The 15,248-nt window shown below is 38.5% G+C and overlaps 1 protein-coding gene across 8 annotated transcripts in view; it reads right to left on the reverse strand.

The window, feature by feature from the left end:
• Positions 1–844: 844 nt before the first annotated feature.
• The window catches only part of Lmo3 (LIM domain only 3), a 62,454-nt gene continuing 48,050 nt past the window's right edge, over positions 845–15,248 (reverse strand). For 4 of the 8 annotated variants that reach the window (XM_041644467.1, XM_041644459.1, XM_041644450.1 and 1 more), the window contains exon 5: positions 849–2,418. In XM_041644467.1, coding sequence (XP_041500401.1) covers positions 2,313–2,418 — 106 coding nt within the window. In that variant the 3' untranslated portion in view covers positions 849–2,312. Of the gene's footprint in view, positions 2,419–15,248 lie in introns of all 8 variants that reach the window. The other 4 variants (XM_041644485.1, XM_041644476.1, XM_041644419.1 and 1 more) reach the window with 3 other exon arrangements.

The following is a 15,248-nucleotide window of genomic DNA, read 5'->3' on the forward strand; positions in this document are numbered from 1 at the left end:
AACAGCTTAAAGGTGGAAATTTACCTTGGTCTTTGTTCACAATTTCATGGAGATTAAAGATAATCTAAAGAGTTTAAGGCCTTAATCTTTACTTCAGGTGAGCTGTTTCCCCAAAGATTAAGCAAAAGCAATGTAGACCCTATTTGATTTGGGGATGGCAAGGGTGATTGAACAGCTTTCAGAAATCAGGAGAAGTTTGTCCCCAGGTGACACATATTTTGACCTGTTAAGGACACTATGAAAACCCATTTTGATGGGAAAAGTTAAGGACATTTGAAAACCATAATGAAAGATGTTATATCAAGAGGAGCCAGCAGGGCTGTTAGGTGAACTTCTTGCTTTGTATCCCCTTCCCTTGCTGTGTGTCCCCTTCCCTTGCTGTGGGTCCCCTTCCCTTGCTGTGGGTCCCCTTCCCTGGCCGTGTGTCCCTTCCCTTGCTGTGTGTCCCCTTTCCTGGCTGTGTGTCTCCTTCACCTGTGGTGTGTCATCTTTCCCAATTTCATTTTTGATATCTTAAGCTAAGCCTGTCTTCTCACAAAACAAACTTTTGGGGCTGAGCGGTAAATAAGAATCACCTTGTGGATTCCAAATGGATTACAATTCTTCATTTTTCCTCCAATTTGAGCAAACGGGACTTGCACACTCTTAATCACGAAGCATTTGGAAAATGCGCCTATCATTCACTTTTTACAGAACCATTTTTTTTTTCACGAGGCAATATTCAGATTCTCATGCATTTCCCGAATAAACTTATGTTTCATGATGATTCAAAGCCACACCAGCATTGTTTCCAGCTTAATATTATGGCCCCAGACCAAGAATGTAGGTAGAATATTTAATGGCCATCTGTAATGCAGAAACTGGCACGGAAAATATGTAATGCAGATAACGGTGGGGGACATTTCCTGTATACGCAATGGAGAACAATGAGAAAACCCATGGTGCAGAGTTTGCTGGAGAACAAATATGGTTCACAGTGCCTGTTCGGAGTGGATTTGGGGAAAACTTGTCTCACCGCAGAATGCAAAACCAAAATAACAACGTGTGAGCAGAAGAGGGAACCAGAGTCTCGGTTTTATTTCCTTAGTTGCAGTTTAAGTAAATCCTTTCCCACAGTTTCTGTTTCTAGAACATTCTTCTTCATCAGCTATCATTTAAATAAGGGGAAAACATTTCATCATGAAAAAGAAATGAAAAAGATAGATTTTTAGCCCAAGTGTTACATGATCTGAGTAGGACGATGGCGAAGAACTCAAGGGGCATCATCCTGGCTTCAGTGGAATCACACTCCGGTCCGTGTGGTGTCATCAGTGCGTTAACCATAAAGACATCAAGCCCCATCTCCTAGGGAGAAGCCTGGACAACATTTATACAAGGAATTTTAAATTTGAAAAATTATGTCCTAATTGTGATAATACCGTTTTCATTTAGAGTAACCCTTTGGAAAAAGAATTTACATGCTACCCAAAGGCACTATTTCACAAACGGTGTGTGATTGAGAAAAGAAAAAGAGAATAAATGTATAGCGAAGGTGAGGGACACAATAAAGAGTATTAAAATGACATCACTAAGTCTTAACGACATTCTAAAAATGGCACTTTTCACGTTGGTATAAAATGAAAGTGCTTTAAGCTGAAATCTTTATTGTTTTTTTTTAAAGCTGATCTTTAGTCCCCTGAAAATAGGGGGTTATCATGAGACCATGAATACACCTAACTGTAGGAGCCATAAGGAGTGGGTGTCACTAACTGCTTTGCCTGTGTTTACTTATTTACTTTTGTGTTTCTAATGTGATAGTCTTGCATTATCTGTGTGTCATCGGTGAGGTTTGCTCTTCAGTTCTTACTAGAAAGGTATAGCTCATTGAAAATAGCTGGTAGACACAGAAAGCATAAATATACAGTAAGTTTAAACACTGATTGTACCCAAATGCAACAATACAAAGAAGCAAACAAAACACAAATGGTAACACAATAAAACTGTATTACATTTGTGCTTCAGATATTACAATACATTATATACAATAGTCCAAAATAAACATCTCATGCCAAGTGACACAAAAACGAATAGCAAGCAAAAAATCCAGCAATATATACATTACTTTTCTTTCTTTAATAATGGACATTCAACTCTTGAACTGGGGCAATTTTACTACATAAAGATGCAGTCCGCCTTTTCTTCCATATGGCCGGCCATCCTGCTGTCCTACCACTACCCTATTTAGTAGGTTCCTGTGTCAATTCTTATATACAGGTGAGCAAAAAAGATAAAGGGATGTAGTGCTTTGTGTTGTTGGGGGTGATGCTGACGGATCAGCGGACCTGGGGTGCGTAGCCTTCTTTCATCAGGCCTTCTTCGTAGTCTGTCTGGCAGAGGATCATGTTATTCTTTAAGAAAAATTTGTCTCCGACACAAAATCTGAAAGCATGAAAACATAAAGTGTGTTAGGACTCCTGAAATCTGAAAGACGGTCTTAGGAAGTTACTTTCATAGTAAAAGTTAAAACTGTGTTGTTTATATATTAACACTTGCATACAGCCTTTCAAACTCCCCCTCATTTATAAACAGCATAGGAGCAGCAAGGTCAGCATTTGGGACACCAATGGTGAAATTCCTTATTTCTTTTCTTTTCTCTTTTCTTTTTCCTTGCTACTTTGGCGAGGAGAAAATATTTGATCCATATACATACCCATCAAAGTAAAATTAAATATGATATCAGTTCTTACTGGTCATGATCATGAACGGTTTTATACTGGTCTTTTGTCCAGTTAATATAAACTATAAAAATCACTACAGTGAACCAAAGAATTGGGAAATTGTCCAGTTTAAAGTTTTCTATTCCAGGCACCCTTTAATTCTGTTATTAAAATGTGACTAAATCTTAGCAATTTGTAAGTGCCCAGTGTCCAGTGCAAAGTGCCTAGGGGCTAGTTTCCTCCATGGCAAAATTCCTCAGCTAGGAAATAGTAGATGTTACTTCCTAGAATGCTTCCTGTTAAGGCAGAGCAACCTGGAAGAACTTTCTCATGTTGATGTGATAAATAAAACCAGCTCCCAGCAGTTAATTATGCACTTTAGTTTATGAAGTATTGTTTAAAGTGCAAGACTCTAGTATTTTTAATAAGCGTTCTTTTTATATAGTTTCTCAGTGGATGATACTATGAACACAATACAGGTCAAAAGTAAATGCCGTGCTGTTTCCAGTACATTTAGCAATAAAGTAACTCTGGGGAGATCTGTATATAATATATATATATATACATTACATATACGTATATAAATTTAATTATAACAACTTAAAATTCAAATGGCAGTGTTTGGTAGAGTTGACTGAAAACAATTCTGTAATTACACAGGCTGACCTCTGTGACCTTTGGTGGTGGTCATTCTTTATCAGATAGTCAATTCAGAGTGATGCTCAGGCAGAAATCTTAGTGCGTGGATTAAACTGTGAAGTGAAGGCCACCCTCTAATGCTCTGCAAAGTTGAAGGTTTAAATGAGGGGCACTTGGGCTGATTTACATTTGCAAAGATTGGAATTCTAGACAAACAGTGAATCTATTTATTTTCCATCCAGGCAGCTTTGGAAATTTATCCTTACACTAGCTAAGTAGATAGAGGGGAAAATAGTATAATAAAAAAAGTAGATTGAAAAGAATTAGCTCTCCTCTTAAAGGAAAATTGCTCTGTTTATTTGTGGAATTTACTTTTTCCCTAGGATTACTGCCTACTGCTGATGTTGGTTTAAAGTAGAGGCTCAGCTCTGGCATGGAAATCCTGGATTTGTTTGCTGCTGCATCTGCTGGACAAGATGCACATTTAAGTTTGGGACTTCGAGTATATTTTCCTCTTTTGCTAGTTTTAGGCTGTATGCCTTAAATATTGCATTTAAACAGTGATGTTTAATATATCAGTTTATATAGCTAGCATGACCATGAAGATATATTGGATAAACAGAAATATTCTTTTATTTGGACAACCCTTGGGAGTCCAAATTTGACTTTTATCTTTTATGGAAAATTAAGTGAAACAGCAATAAAGTCATGTTTAATGAGTGCTCAAGACAATCCGTTTATATTACTGCTGAAATTACTTTCAACTCATTAATAATATAATATCATATCTGAATAAATACATCCAGTAAAGTACTCCTGTCTTCTTGCTGTTATAGAGCTGGTTTTCCTACAGTGCAAATGATCTGAAGAAATTTTCAATGTTCGTTGTCTTTAACTTTGTTTAATTTCTTATCAGGAACATAAATTCTATTAGTCATCATATACAAAGATGGGATTCTGTCTTCCCATCCTGCCCTGCGGTATCCTGTAATTTGTAGCTCAGAGTCCTTAAAGACAGAATATTTTATTTTGTAGGTGAGTAAGATCAAGGTTGCCACAGTGAGTTGTCACCTGGAAGCAGCAGTCCTGGCAACCTGGATTCATGTTCTGCTTTGGTCACACATGTGATGCTGGCATGGGTGCATGCCATTCTTTCCCTACTTAAGTTCTCTGTGGGAGAGAAGAAGACACAGTATCCAACTATAGGGAACTACCATGAAAAGCCCAGGGAAAACAGGCAAACAAGCTGCCATGGATACGGTCCAGATTCCAGCCTTCCCCTGGTGGCAAAGACTAAGCCTCCCCTTTTGATCATGGGACTTGATCAGACTTGTTTCTCACATTCAGCCTAGTAGGTCAGTGAGCATTTAATTCCTGTACTGTTATTTATCGAATTTTTCATGTCTACATATTTGAATATATGTACATGTTTGCATGTATGTACACTTGTATGACTTTCTGGGCTCTTACCAGAATGTCAAAAGACCTGTCTGGGTTCGCACAGCCTAAGGAAATGTGGTGGAGAACGGGAGACGTTTCAGTTCTTTGTCAGCCGCTGGTTTGTTTTCTCACCCAGGTCAGGACGATGTAAAGAGTGAATCTAAGTTTATTAGTCTTTGTTTTCTTAAAATAAAGTCTCACCGTGTTGTTTAGACTAGCCTGCAATTCACTGTGAAGCCCACACTGGCCTCGAAGCTTAGCAACCATCACGCCTCAGACTCCTGAATGCTGCCATTGCAGGAATGAATTGCCACACCCAGACCCACAGTCTTTGCATTACTGTTTTCTCTTGTGCATTTGATGAGGTGGATGCCACATGTCCCATTGACTAGTACACAGAGAGAGACAGAGAGAAATAGATACAATATCTAAAAGTGAGAGAAAATATATCAACAGAGTGAAACAGTCCTTTCTAAAAGGTTTCATAACTGACATATTAACAACTGGGTAAAGTCTTTTGTGGACATGTCGACCTATATGTAAAGGTAAAGATGATATAGAACACAGGTTAAAGGTATCGCAGTCACACCTGACTTACAAAACAGTGTAAACAATGTTTACTGCTGTGGTTAGGAGCAGACCATAGCTGTTCAATTGAGATCATTCTTGTCCCTAAAATTGGACGAGGGAGGGGGACTTGATCAGGGGAGGGGGAGGGAAATGGGAGGTGGTGGCGGGGAGGAGGCAGAAATCTTTAATAAATAAAAAAAATTAAAAAATAAATGTCTCATACAGGGGTTGGGGACAGGGTAAAGTGCTTGCCACACAAGAATAAAGATCTTCGTTCAGTCCCCAGCGTGCAGATAAATGGCCTGGCATGCCTGTGCTTGCACATATAAGCCCAGAACTGGGGAGGCTGAAACAGGACGATCCTGGAGGTGCTGATCAGTTGCTTTAATGAAACGAATGAGCTTGAGGTTCAGTGGGAGACTGTCTAAAACAATAAAGCGAAGAGGCTACTACTATAGAAGACACCTAGTGAGTCTCTGGCCTCCACATGCACACTCACCTGTATACCACCCACACAGCTGCGTTCATGCATACAACATGCGGGAGCATATGTGTACTTACACGCAAACATGTACATATACTCAGATGTGTAGACATGAAGCAATTAGACAAATCACAGTGTAGGTATTAAATGTTCAACAAAATAAGAAATAACTTAAAATTTGTGACTTATTTCCAACATCATAAAACCTGCTTTTTATGAGATTTAACATTTGTTAAAAACAATTTGAATATGGTGATGGCTGAAGAAAGCTTTAAGTGTATTTAAGAGGCCAGCCTAAACCTCGGGAATGCCCTCTCACCATCTTTCTTGTAATGCAGTCTTAAATGCTGTGGAATGATCAGTCTATCAGTTTTATCTTCATTCAAAACTTACTAATGAAGAAAGAAAGGATGCCAATTAGGTTATTAACTCATCTAATATTCTTATGTGGAAATTAAGAATGCAGCTGGTTTCCAGCAGAGGACACGTCTAGCTGACTTCAGAGAGTTTTTGAGTCCTGAGAAGAGTAAGAATGAAGTATAAATAATAAACCTCTGCTCTAAAATAGGGGGCATAGAGCAAATTTCCCCTTTTATATTTCTTACTGATTCTTTAAAAATTCAATAAAGTGATTTTAAATGTTTTCAACACTCTTGGTGTCCCCTTACCTCCCTCTCAAGCCTCCCACCTCTTCCAGTTAGAGCAGACTTATCAAAACCCTGTTTTAAGATGCTTCGATTTGTAATATGCATTTGACGAAGCGAGAACATTAACTTAGTTGTCTTATTTCCCTAAGGTCAGTGATGTATAATTATAACTAATTTCTGTCTTTATAATGTTTAAAAAGAAGAGGAAATGTGGTATGTATTCCCAACATATCTACTTTCTCACTCAGCATTCATAGCCACTAAAGGACGGAGTACTCCATACTGCAATATTCAGCAAGAGGTGTCTGCCAGTCCCAACACTCGTGAACAAATTTCCCGTCTCTTCCCTATTGACAGTCCAATTGTCATTGCATATCTCACCCCTTACAATCTCTTTAGCAACAAGGAACACTATCCCTATTCTGAATCCTGCTATAAATTTTTCAAAATCAACTTTACCTTAGCCCTGCAGGGCCTATTTATACTTACATATTCTTCGTCAGAAAACAGAATGCTCTTCTGACATCAGCTGCTCCAGAGAGTAACAACCTGACTTGCTTGGCTAAAATCTTGAGTTGAACACTCACTGTCTTGGGCAGAGTTCTTAAATATTTCTGCACATCTTCTATGTCTGTTAATTTGGTGATTGTACATACGTTTTTAGGGCTGACCATTTGTTGATGGTTCACCAGCCAAGGGGTGTGCTCTTCTCAGTGGAAAACTGCTTCTCTTGTCTACTCATTCCGTAGTTACTTGTATTTCTTCGCCTCTTGTTGAGGACTCCTGCCCTTTCTCAACTCCATGTTAACACATCTACTGCTCATCTCCTGTATATATATATATATATATATATATATATATATATATATATATATCTGTGCATGAATAAGTGTAACTTTTTCAGTCTGTAATTATGATACATAGAATATATGACATTAACATGTGTATTTAATTATATATTAGCAATCAATGAAAAGAGGGTGTAGATCCAAAAAAAGCAAAAAGAAACATATGGAAGGGCTTGGGGGAAGGAAAAGGAAAGGCAGAATGATACAATTAAAATCTTAGAAAAATATAAAAGAGCCAGGAGGTGGTGGCACATGCCTTTAATCCCAGCACTTGGAAGGCAGAAGCAGGCGGATCTCTGTGACTTCGAGGCCAGCCTGGTCTACAAGAGCTAGTTCTAGGACAGGAACCAAAAGCTACGGAGAAACCCTGTCTTGAAAATCCAAAAAAAAAAAAAAAGAAAGAAAGAAAAATAAAAGAAATAATCATCATCATAATAAAAAAAAATTCTGCACTCCAATTTGATTGCCTACCCCAGAGTCTAAAAACATCATTTACATAATGATCATTTTGGGTATTAAATGCGATTGTCATGCTTAAATATATATGTATATATATTTATAAATCAATGAAACAAAGTATAAATCTTAAAACAACTACAAATTTATACTTGCCATTTCAAACTAATATATTTCAAAATCTTCCCTCTGTGTGTGTGAGCGTGTGTATGTGTGTGTGCACACGCGTGTGGTGTTCTTGTATGTGCACATGGACGTTTATGAGCACAGAGGGCAGCAATCAGCTTCTACTGTACTCTTCTAGAGCCATCCACCAATCTTTTTGAGACAGAGTCTCTCACCGAGACAGGAGACTGACTGATTTGGCTAGGCTGACTGTCCAGGGAGTCCAAGGCATCTGCCTATGTCCATCTTCCCAGCTCTGGGATTACAGGTAGTTGTCACCATACTGGTTTTGGTGTTTTGTTATGTTATGTGGCTTTTGAACCTGGAATGCAGGGCCTCATGCCCACCAGGCAAGCAATTTACCAACTGAGTCCTGTCCCCAGCTCTAGCAGGACCATAGGACTCATTCCTGTAAACTAAACATATCAGTCAGCTCCAAGGTGAGTTCCTGAACTTTAAAAAATGGATGCCTCTTCTCCCAGCATGAAGACCTAAGTCTAATTAAGCTTTACTGCAGGTCTCTGATATCTTGTCTCCCCCAGAGTGCTGAATGCATTGAGTTTGTTAAAGAAACTATATTTTATTCACCTCTGCTTCCACAGGGCCTAGCACTGCTTCAGTCCTTAAAATAGAAAGCAAATGTTGAGCCAGAAAATCAGCTCCAAGGGTCAATGTGTTTGCCACCAAGCCTTGTAACCTGAGTTTGATTCTCAGAATCCTCAGGGTAGAAGAGAGGAGAGAATCAACTCCCACAAGTTATCTTTTGACCTCTAAACATACACCGAGGTACAAACATGCACACATACCAGAAAATTAATATATGTAAAATGTTTCTTAAATTAAATACCACAAAGAAAAGAAAAGGAAATATCAAGCAGACTGTTTTTTTTTCCCTTATGTTCCAAGGTCATTATATTATGGAATAATCTTTTTGGACACTGTGAATATGTGTCACTCTGATTGATTTAATAAAGGGCTAAATGACCAATAGCTAGGCAGGATTCGGGGGGCAGGCAGAAAGAATGTTCGGAAGAAGGGTAGAGTCATGAAGAGACGCCAATTTGATTGCCTACTCTAGAGGCTAAAAGTATCATCTACATAAGGGTCATTTTTGGTATTAAATGAGATTGCTATGCTTAAATATGTGTGATTTGGATTCCTCTCTGTATACTATAAATATGTTTTATTACCATTGGTTAATAAAGAAGCTGTTTCACCCAGTGGCTTAGCAGAGTAAAGCCTGGCAGGAAATCAGAACAGAGATAGAGAGTAGGTCGAGTCAAAGAGATGCCATGTAGCTGCCGAAGGAGAAGGGCCAGAAACTATCTGGGAAGCCACAGCCTTGTGGCAATACACAGATTAGTAGAAATGGGTTAATTCAAGATATAAGAGCTAGCTAGAAATATGCCTGAGACATTAGCTGAACAATGTTGTGATTAATATAGTTTCTGTGTGATTATTTGGGTCTGGGTGGCCGGAATATGAAAAAGCAGTCTCTTTCTACACACACACACACACACACGCACGCATACACACACGCACATATGTATGTATAAATCAATGAAACAAAGTAAATCTTAAAAACCACAAATTTAATTTATATTTGCATTTCAAATTAATATATTCCAAAATCTCTCTCTCTCTCTCTCTTTCTCTCTCTCTCTCTCTCTCTCTCTCTCTCTCTCTCTCTCTCTCTGTGTGTGTGTGTGTGTGTGTGTGTGTGTGTGTGTGTGTGTGTGTTTGTGTTGTGCAGAGTAAGTAGCATGGGCTTTACAAAGTAAAGGTAACCAAGTCATGTAAAAACAAGGTAGGTTAAAAGATACAGGTTAATTTAAGTTAAAAAGAATTAGTTGGGGCTGGAGAGATGGCTCAGTGGTTAAGAGCACTGACTGCTCTTCCAGAGGTCCTGAGTTCAATTCCCAGCAACCACATGGTGGCTCACAGCCATCTATAATGAGACCTGGCACCCCCTTCTGGCTTGCAGGCACACATGGAAGGAATGCTGTACACATAATAAATAAATAAATAAATATTAAAAAAAAGAATTAGTTAGAAACAAGCTTAAGCTATCAACTGAGCTTTCACAATTAATAAGAAATCTGTGTGTCAAAATTTGGTAGTTTGCTGGAGGGACAGGGAAAAACTAGATACATCATTATTTAGTTTTCTGTGGAGGAACTTTTCAGCCCTTAATAAATTAACCTAGTATAGAGATTTTTTTTTCAATTCCAAATGAAAATTAAATTATCATAAAATAAGTTCCAGAAAGATCTTCCCCAGTTTCCTTACTTTTTAAAGGGAGATATTTTGATAGTTAAAATACAGGACCTGCAGTGTTGCTAGAAAAGGCATAGCCCTGCACATACTATCATCACTGCTTTCTGTCTCTCTGTGTGGTATATGCACATGGATATTCATGCATGTGCATGTGTTCATGTGCATATATATGATGTTGTGTATGTGCAGAGGTGTTCATTTGCTGATGCACAAATATCTATGGAGGCCAGAAGAAGACACTGGGTGTCCTTAGTGCAAGCCTCCTTATTTATATGGAGGCCAGAAGAAGACACTGGGTGTCCTCTAGTACACGCCTCCTTATTTATTATTGCTATTATCAAGAAATCCTTGGAATATTCTTTCAATTTCATGAAACAAGACTTGGGAGTCTTTTTTTGTTAGGGGGTTGCAATGCAAGTATTACACTATGTGTAGAGCTCAGAGGACAATGTAAGGGAATCAGTCGGTTCTACGCAGTGGATAGAGTGTAGTGTCAGGGTGTCGGTCCTACACTGTGGATTTCCAGAATCACAGTCAGATTCTCCAAGGTGGTGGCAAGTGTTTTATCTACTCAGCCATCTGACTGAACCTTTTTGACTTTTAAGATAGTCTCCCATTGAATCTGGGGTTTGCATATTCAGCTAAATGGCCAAGTAAACAAGCTTCCTGGAACTGCCTATTCCTGTGTCCCCAACACTTAGATTACAGGCATGTAACCACTAGCCTGGACTTTTAGATCGGTGCCGTGTATCTGGCTCGGGTCTTCTTGTTGTTGCAGTAATCACTTGACCTTCACTTGATGAGAATTTTCCCCAGCCCCTATTTTACTGTTTTTTTTTTTAATATTTGGAATAATTTTGGTCTTCCTACTGAGTGTTGCAACAAGGCTTTGCAAGGCTTCGTCTGGAAGTGGCCACACTGGATAAGTCTCCACAGCAACATTCAGTGGAAGAGGGGCATCTCCTACCTTGAGACCCATCTGTATTCAGGGTGACCACGTCTGTGTGTGCTGCCTGACTGATGAAGATGAGCTGACTTTCTGCATCGAGGAAGTTTGTCTTGCAAGGACCACAGCGACAAGACAATCACCGATTGCTAATTGTGCATAGCTAGTGCTAAAGATATGCAGCCAGTTTACGGCAGGTAATAAATGAAGCGGACACAGAAATGTATTGGGTGCTTTGGTAATGAGGTTGGGATAGTGCTTGGCTACCATAAGAATGCGAGCCATTTTTAGAGTCAAAATTTAGGAGCGCTTGTCTTACTTGACTGAGTTCTACTGAGCAGACAGACTTAATTGTGAATGTAACTTTTTATTTCCATGATGAAATAAAACTGATCTATGATTTGTAAACAGCATTAACCACCTTCAATTACTTTGTATCATAATGGGATTCAGGCTGAGTTTAGCACTTGAACGATGCTTTCATTGTCAGTGCAGGACACAGACAAAATATGGACGCCTGACCTGGTAGGCAAATGGACATAGGGCATGAACAGTTTTCAGAGTAGAAAAATTTGAAGGGCTACAAGTCAGCAAATAAACACCAATTAAAAATTATAACCAGGTAGCAGCTTTTATCTCTGAAGGTGACAAGAATTTCTTTCTAAATAATAAGCCCCAAGTGTTAGGGTGAATATGTGAGATCATGAGGAAACTTGGTGTGGGAAACATAGGACAATTTTTATCAAGATCATTTGGTCAATATTTACCCTAAGCTTTCAAACCATTGTATTCTTTGACTAACTAATTACACTCCTGTGAACTTTCCCTGACACTGATTTGAATATTTGTCTGCTTTATTGATGATATAAAATGGACGATAGAAATGACCAAAGCATCAGACCACACAATGTAGACTTAATACTTGATGATAAAAAGGAATGTAAAATATGTTAAAAGAAATTTTAACAGCAAGAATGAAGATAAATAAATAGTTGAGACTAAATGAAAGAGTTCAAGGGCCATACATTTATGACCCTTCCCTGTTAACTTGATTAACATGGTATTTTATTAACTCATTCTGTCCATTTGTATCATAGTCAGTACACTCATCTCTTTAACTCCTCCCAGACACACCTCACTTTTCCAACTCCTTCCCACCTTCATGACTTATTTCTCTTACTACTACGACAACTGTGACTACTACTATTAATATGTTGTAATAAGAGCGGTGGGCTGCATCCCGCCACTCGGCTAGCTTTACCTGAAATAATTACACGGAAACTGTATTCTTTTAAACACTGCCTGGCCCATTAGTTCCAGCCTCTTATTGGCTAGCTCTTACATATTGATCTAACCCATTTCTAATATTCTGTGTAGCACCACGAGCTGGCTTACCAGGAAAGATCTTAACCTGCGTCTGTCTGGAGTGGGAGAATCATGGCGACTGCCCTGACTCAGCTTCTTTCTCCCAGCATTCTGTTCTGTCTACTCCGCCTACCTAATTTTCTGTCCTATCAGAGGCCAAGCAGTTTCTTTATTACTTAACCAATGAAACAACAGATAGAAAGAAGACCCTCCTCCATCATTAATAGACAAGAGTCCCACCATATCCTGCAGGCTTACACATAACTGGATCTTCCTGCCTCCACTTCCTGAGTGATGAGATTACAGGAAGTTACCATCATGTGGGAGAGTCCTCTTCCTATTTTTTAATCTGACTAAATATCAGTATAATATATAGAAGTTATGCATAATCTGTCACACATCCATAGGGAAAAATCATGAGTTATGCTAGAATAATATGGTAGAATACAATTTTTATTAGAATAGTAAAGGTTGGAGTACTTTCTCATTTTAAATTTTTTTTCTAAAAATATGGAAGCTTTTCTTAAGTAGAACAGTTAACAAGGTGGTTTCTTAAAGAGAGCTCTTATTGCTCCTGCCATCACTGAATCAACCTGTCAAATGAACAGAGGTATTTTACCGATATGGCTAACACTCTTTGAAAATGTGTGTACACATGTTCACGTGCAAAGAACTGTGTTTGGATGTATGTGTGGATATTTGTGTGTGTGTGTGTGTTCACATTTTTATAAAAGATAACATGTGAACTTCTTAGTTTATTGTTGGCTAAGTATCACCTAAAACTGATGTCTTTGATGATATAAAACATTTGTTGGGGAAAATCAAGACACAAGATAGCTCCTGGGTTATTGTTTAGGTAAAACAATAAATTATATCAGGAAATATTCTCGACATCTAAATTTGGCAAGTAACACTATTATGTTATATATTTTATAGAAATACTAGGACACGGGTATAATTTGGACAGGGAAATTTATAGATAAGGAATGAACTTTTAAAAATGCATTCAATGCTTGGTAAAAATTATTTTATTTAACCTCCAGACTTTGTAATACAAATATCTGATTTTATTTTATTGACATAAAACTGTAGCAGTTTTGAAAGGTTACATAACACACTGAAGAATTACAAAGCCAATAATTTACAGAATATATGATGGGGCCAGAATTTGAATCTGTTTTCACCACAGACATCATATCTTATTATTTCATAGGGCCTCATGAAGAGACTCTGAATAAAACAGGACTTTTCATAGAAAATGATGGAGGAGGGTCATAGTCATTTGTCTGTTGCTTTCATTGGTTAATTAATAAAGAAACTGCCTAGGCCCATTTGATAGGCCAACCCTTAGGTGGGTGGAGTAAACAGAGCAGAATGCTGGGAGAAAGAAGCTGAGTCAGACAGTCGCCATGATTCTCCCACTCCAGACAGACGCAGGTTAAGATCTTTCCTGGTAAGCCAGCTCGTGGTGCTACACAGAATATTAGAAATGGGTTAGATCAATATGTAAGAGCTAGTCAATAAGAGGCTGGAACTAATGGGCCAGGCAGTGTTTAAAAGAATACAGTTTCCGTGTAATTATTTCGGGGCATAAGCTAGCAAGGCAAGTGGCTGGGTGCCGGGGATACAGACCCGCCGCTCTTATCACTACAAAAAAGTTACATAAATTGAGAATGTAAAGCAAAATTTATTGATGACACACTCTGTGGACATTTTCTTACAGATACTAGACATTCTCGAAACTCCAGCAAGGGTCTTACAATTTGAATACTTCTAGTTTTGATATGCACAGTTTTGTTGTTTTTGTGTTTGTTTGTTTGCTGTTTGAGGGTTTCACTATGTAGTTTCAGTTGTCTTTAAACATGATAAGTAGGCCAGACTCATTTTGAACTTACAGAAATCTGCATTCCAGTACCTCCAATATACTGAGATTAACTGTGAGCACCAGCATGCCTGACCCTGGTAGGCATATCTACAGTATTCTAAACTCGGCATTACCTGTGGAAAACAGGTTGTAGCCACAGAATAATACCCAACGGAGAGTATAATTTTCAGCAAAGAAAAAGTGAAGGAGTTATTATACTTTTAGTTGGAAAGAGTTTTGAAATTGGTTAATCACGTGTTACAAATGAGGAAACTGGATTCGGAGAGATGATGCAATTAGCTCAAGACTGCACAGCCAATAAGTAGCAGGGCCCAAACTACATCTTAGCCTTCTAGATTTCTGTGCAGTATTCTTTCTTTTGTTGTCTTTCCAATGCTGGTAATTGTTTAATTAATAGCTTCATTTGGCTTCCCCCTCAAGGATATTGGAGGTAGCTAAGGGTGTGTAGAGACCATGCTTAGGGTTCCAAAAAAGAAGCCAAGAGATGGGGAAGTAATAAACACAAACAAGATAAAAACAAAGTTCTTCTTGTTACCAATTCTTTGCCTCTAAAAGAATCACATAACAAAAAAAGGTTGAGGTGTGGTATGTGTGTGTGTTTGTGTGTGTGTGTGTGTGTGTGGTGTATGTCTGTCTGTATGTGTGGTGTGTGTGGGTGTGTTTGGTGTATGTGTATAGTGTGTATGTATGTGGTGTGTGTGTGTGTGTGTGTGCGTGCACATGCATGCACGCAAATGTGCCTGCCACAGTGCACATATAGAAGTCAGAGGGCAGATTCTAGTGTCATTCTTTACCCTCTATTTTGTGATGGATGCTTATTTGCTGGCTGT

Source organism: Microtus oregoni, unplaced genomic scaffold (genome assembly GCF_018167655.1).
Source record: "Microtus oregoni isolate MIOR12 unplaced genomic scaffold, Mior012 000002F_ref0000024, whole genome shotgun sequence".
NCBI classification, from domain to species: Eukaryota; Metazoa; Chordata; class Mammalia; order Rodentia; family Cricetidae; genus Microtus; species Microtus oregoni.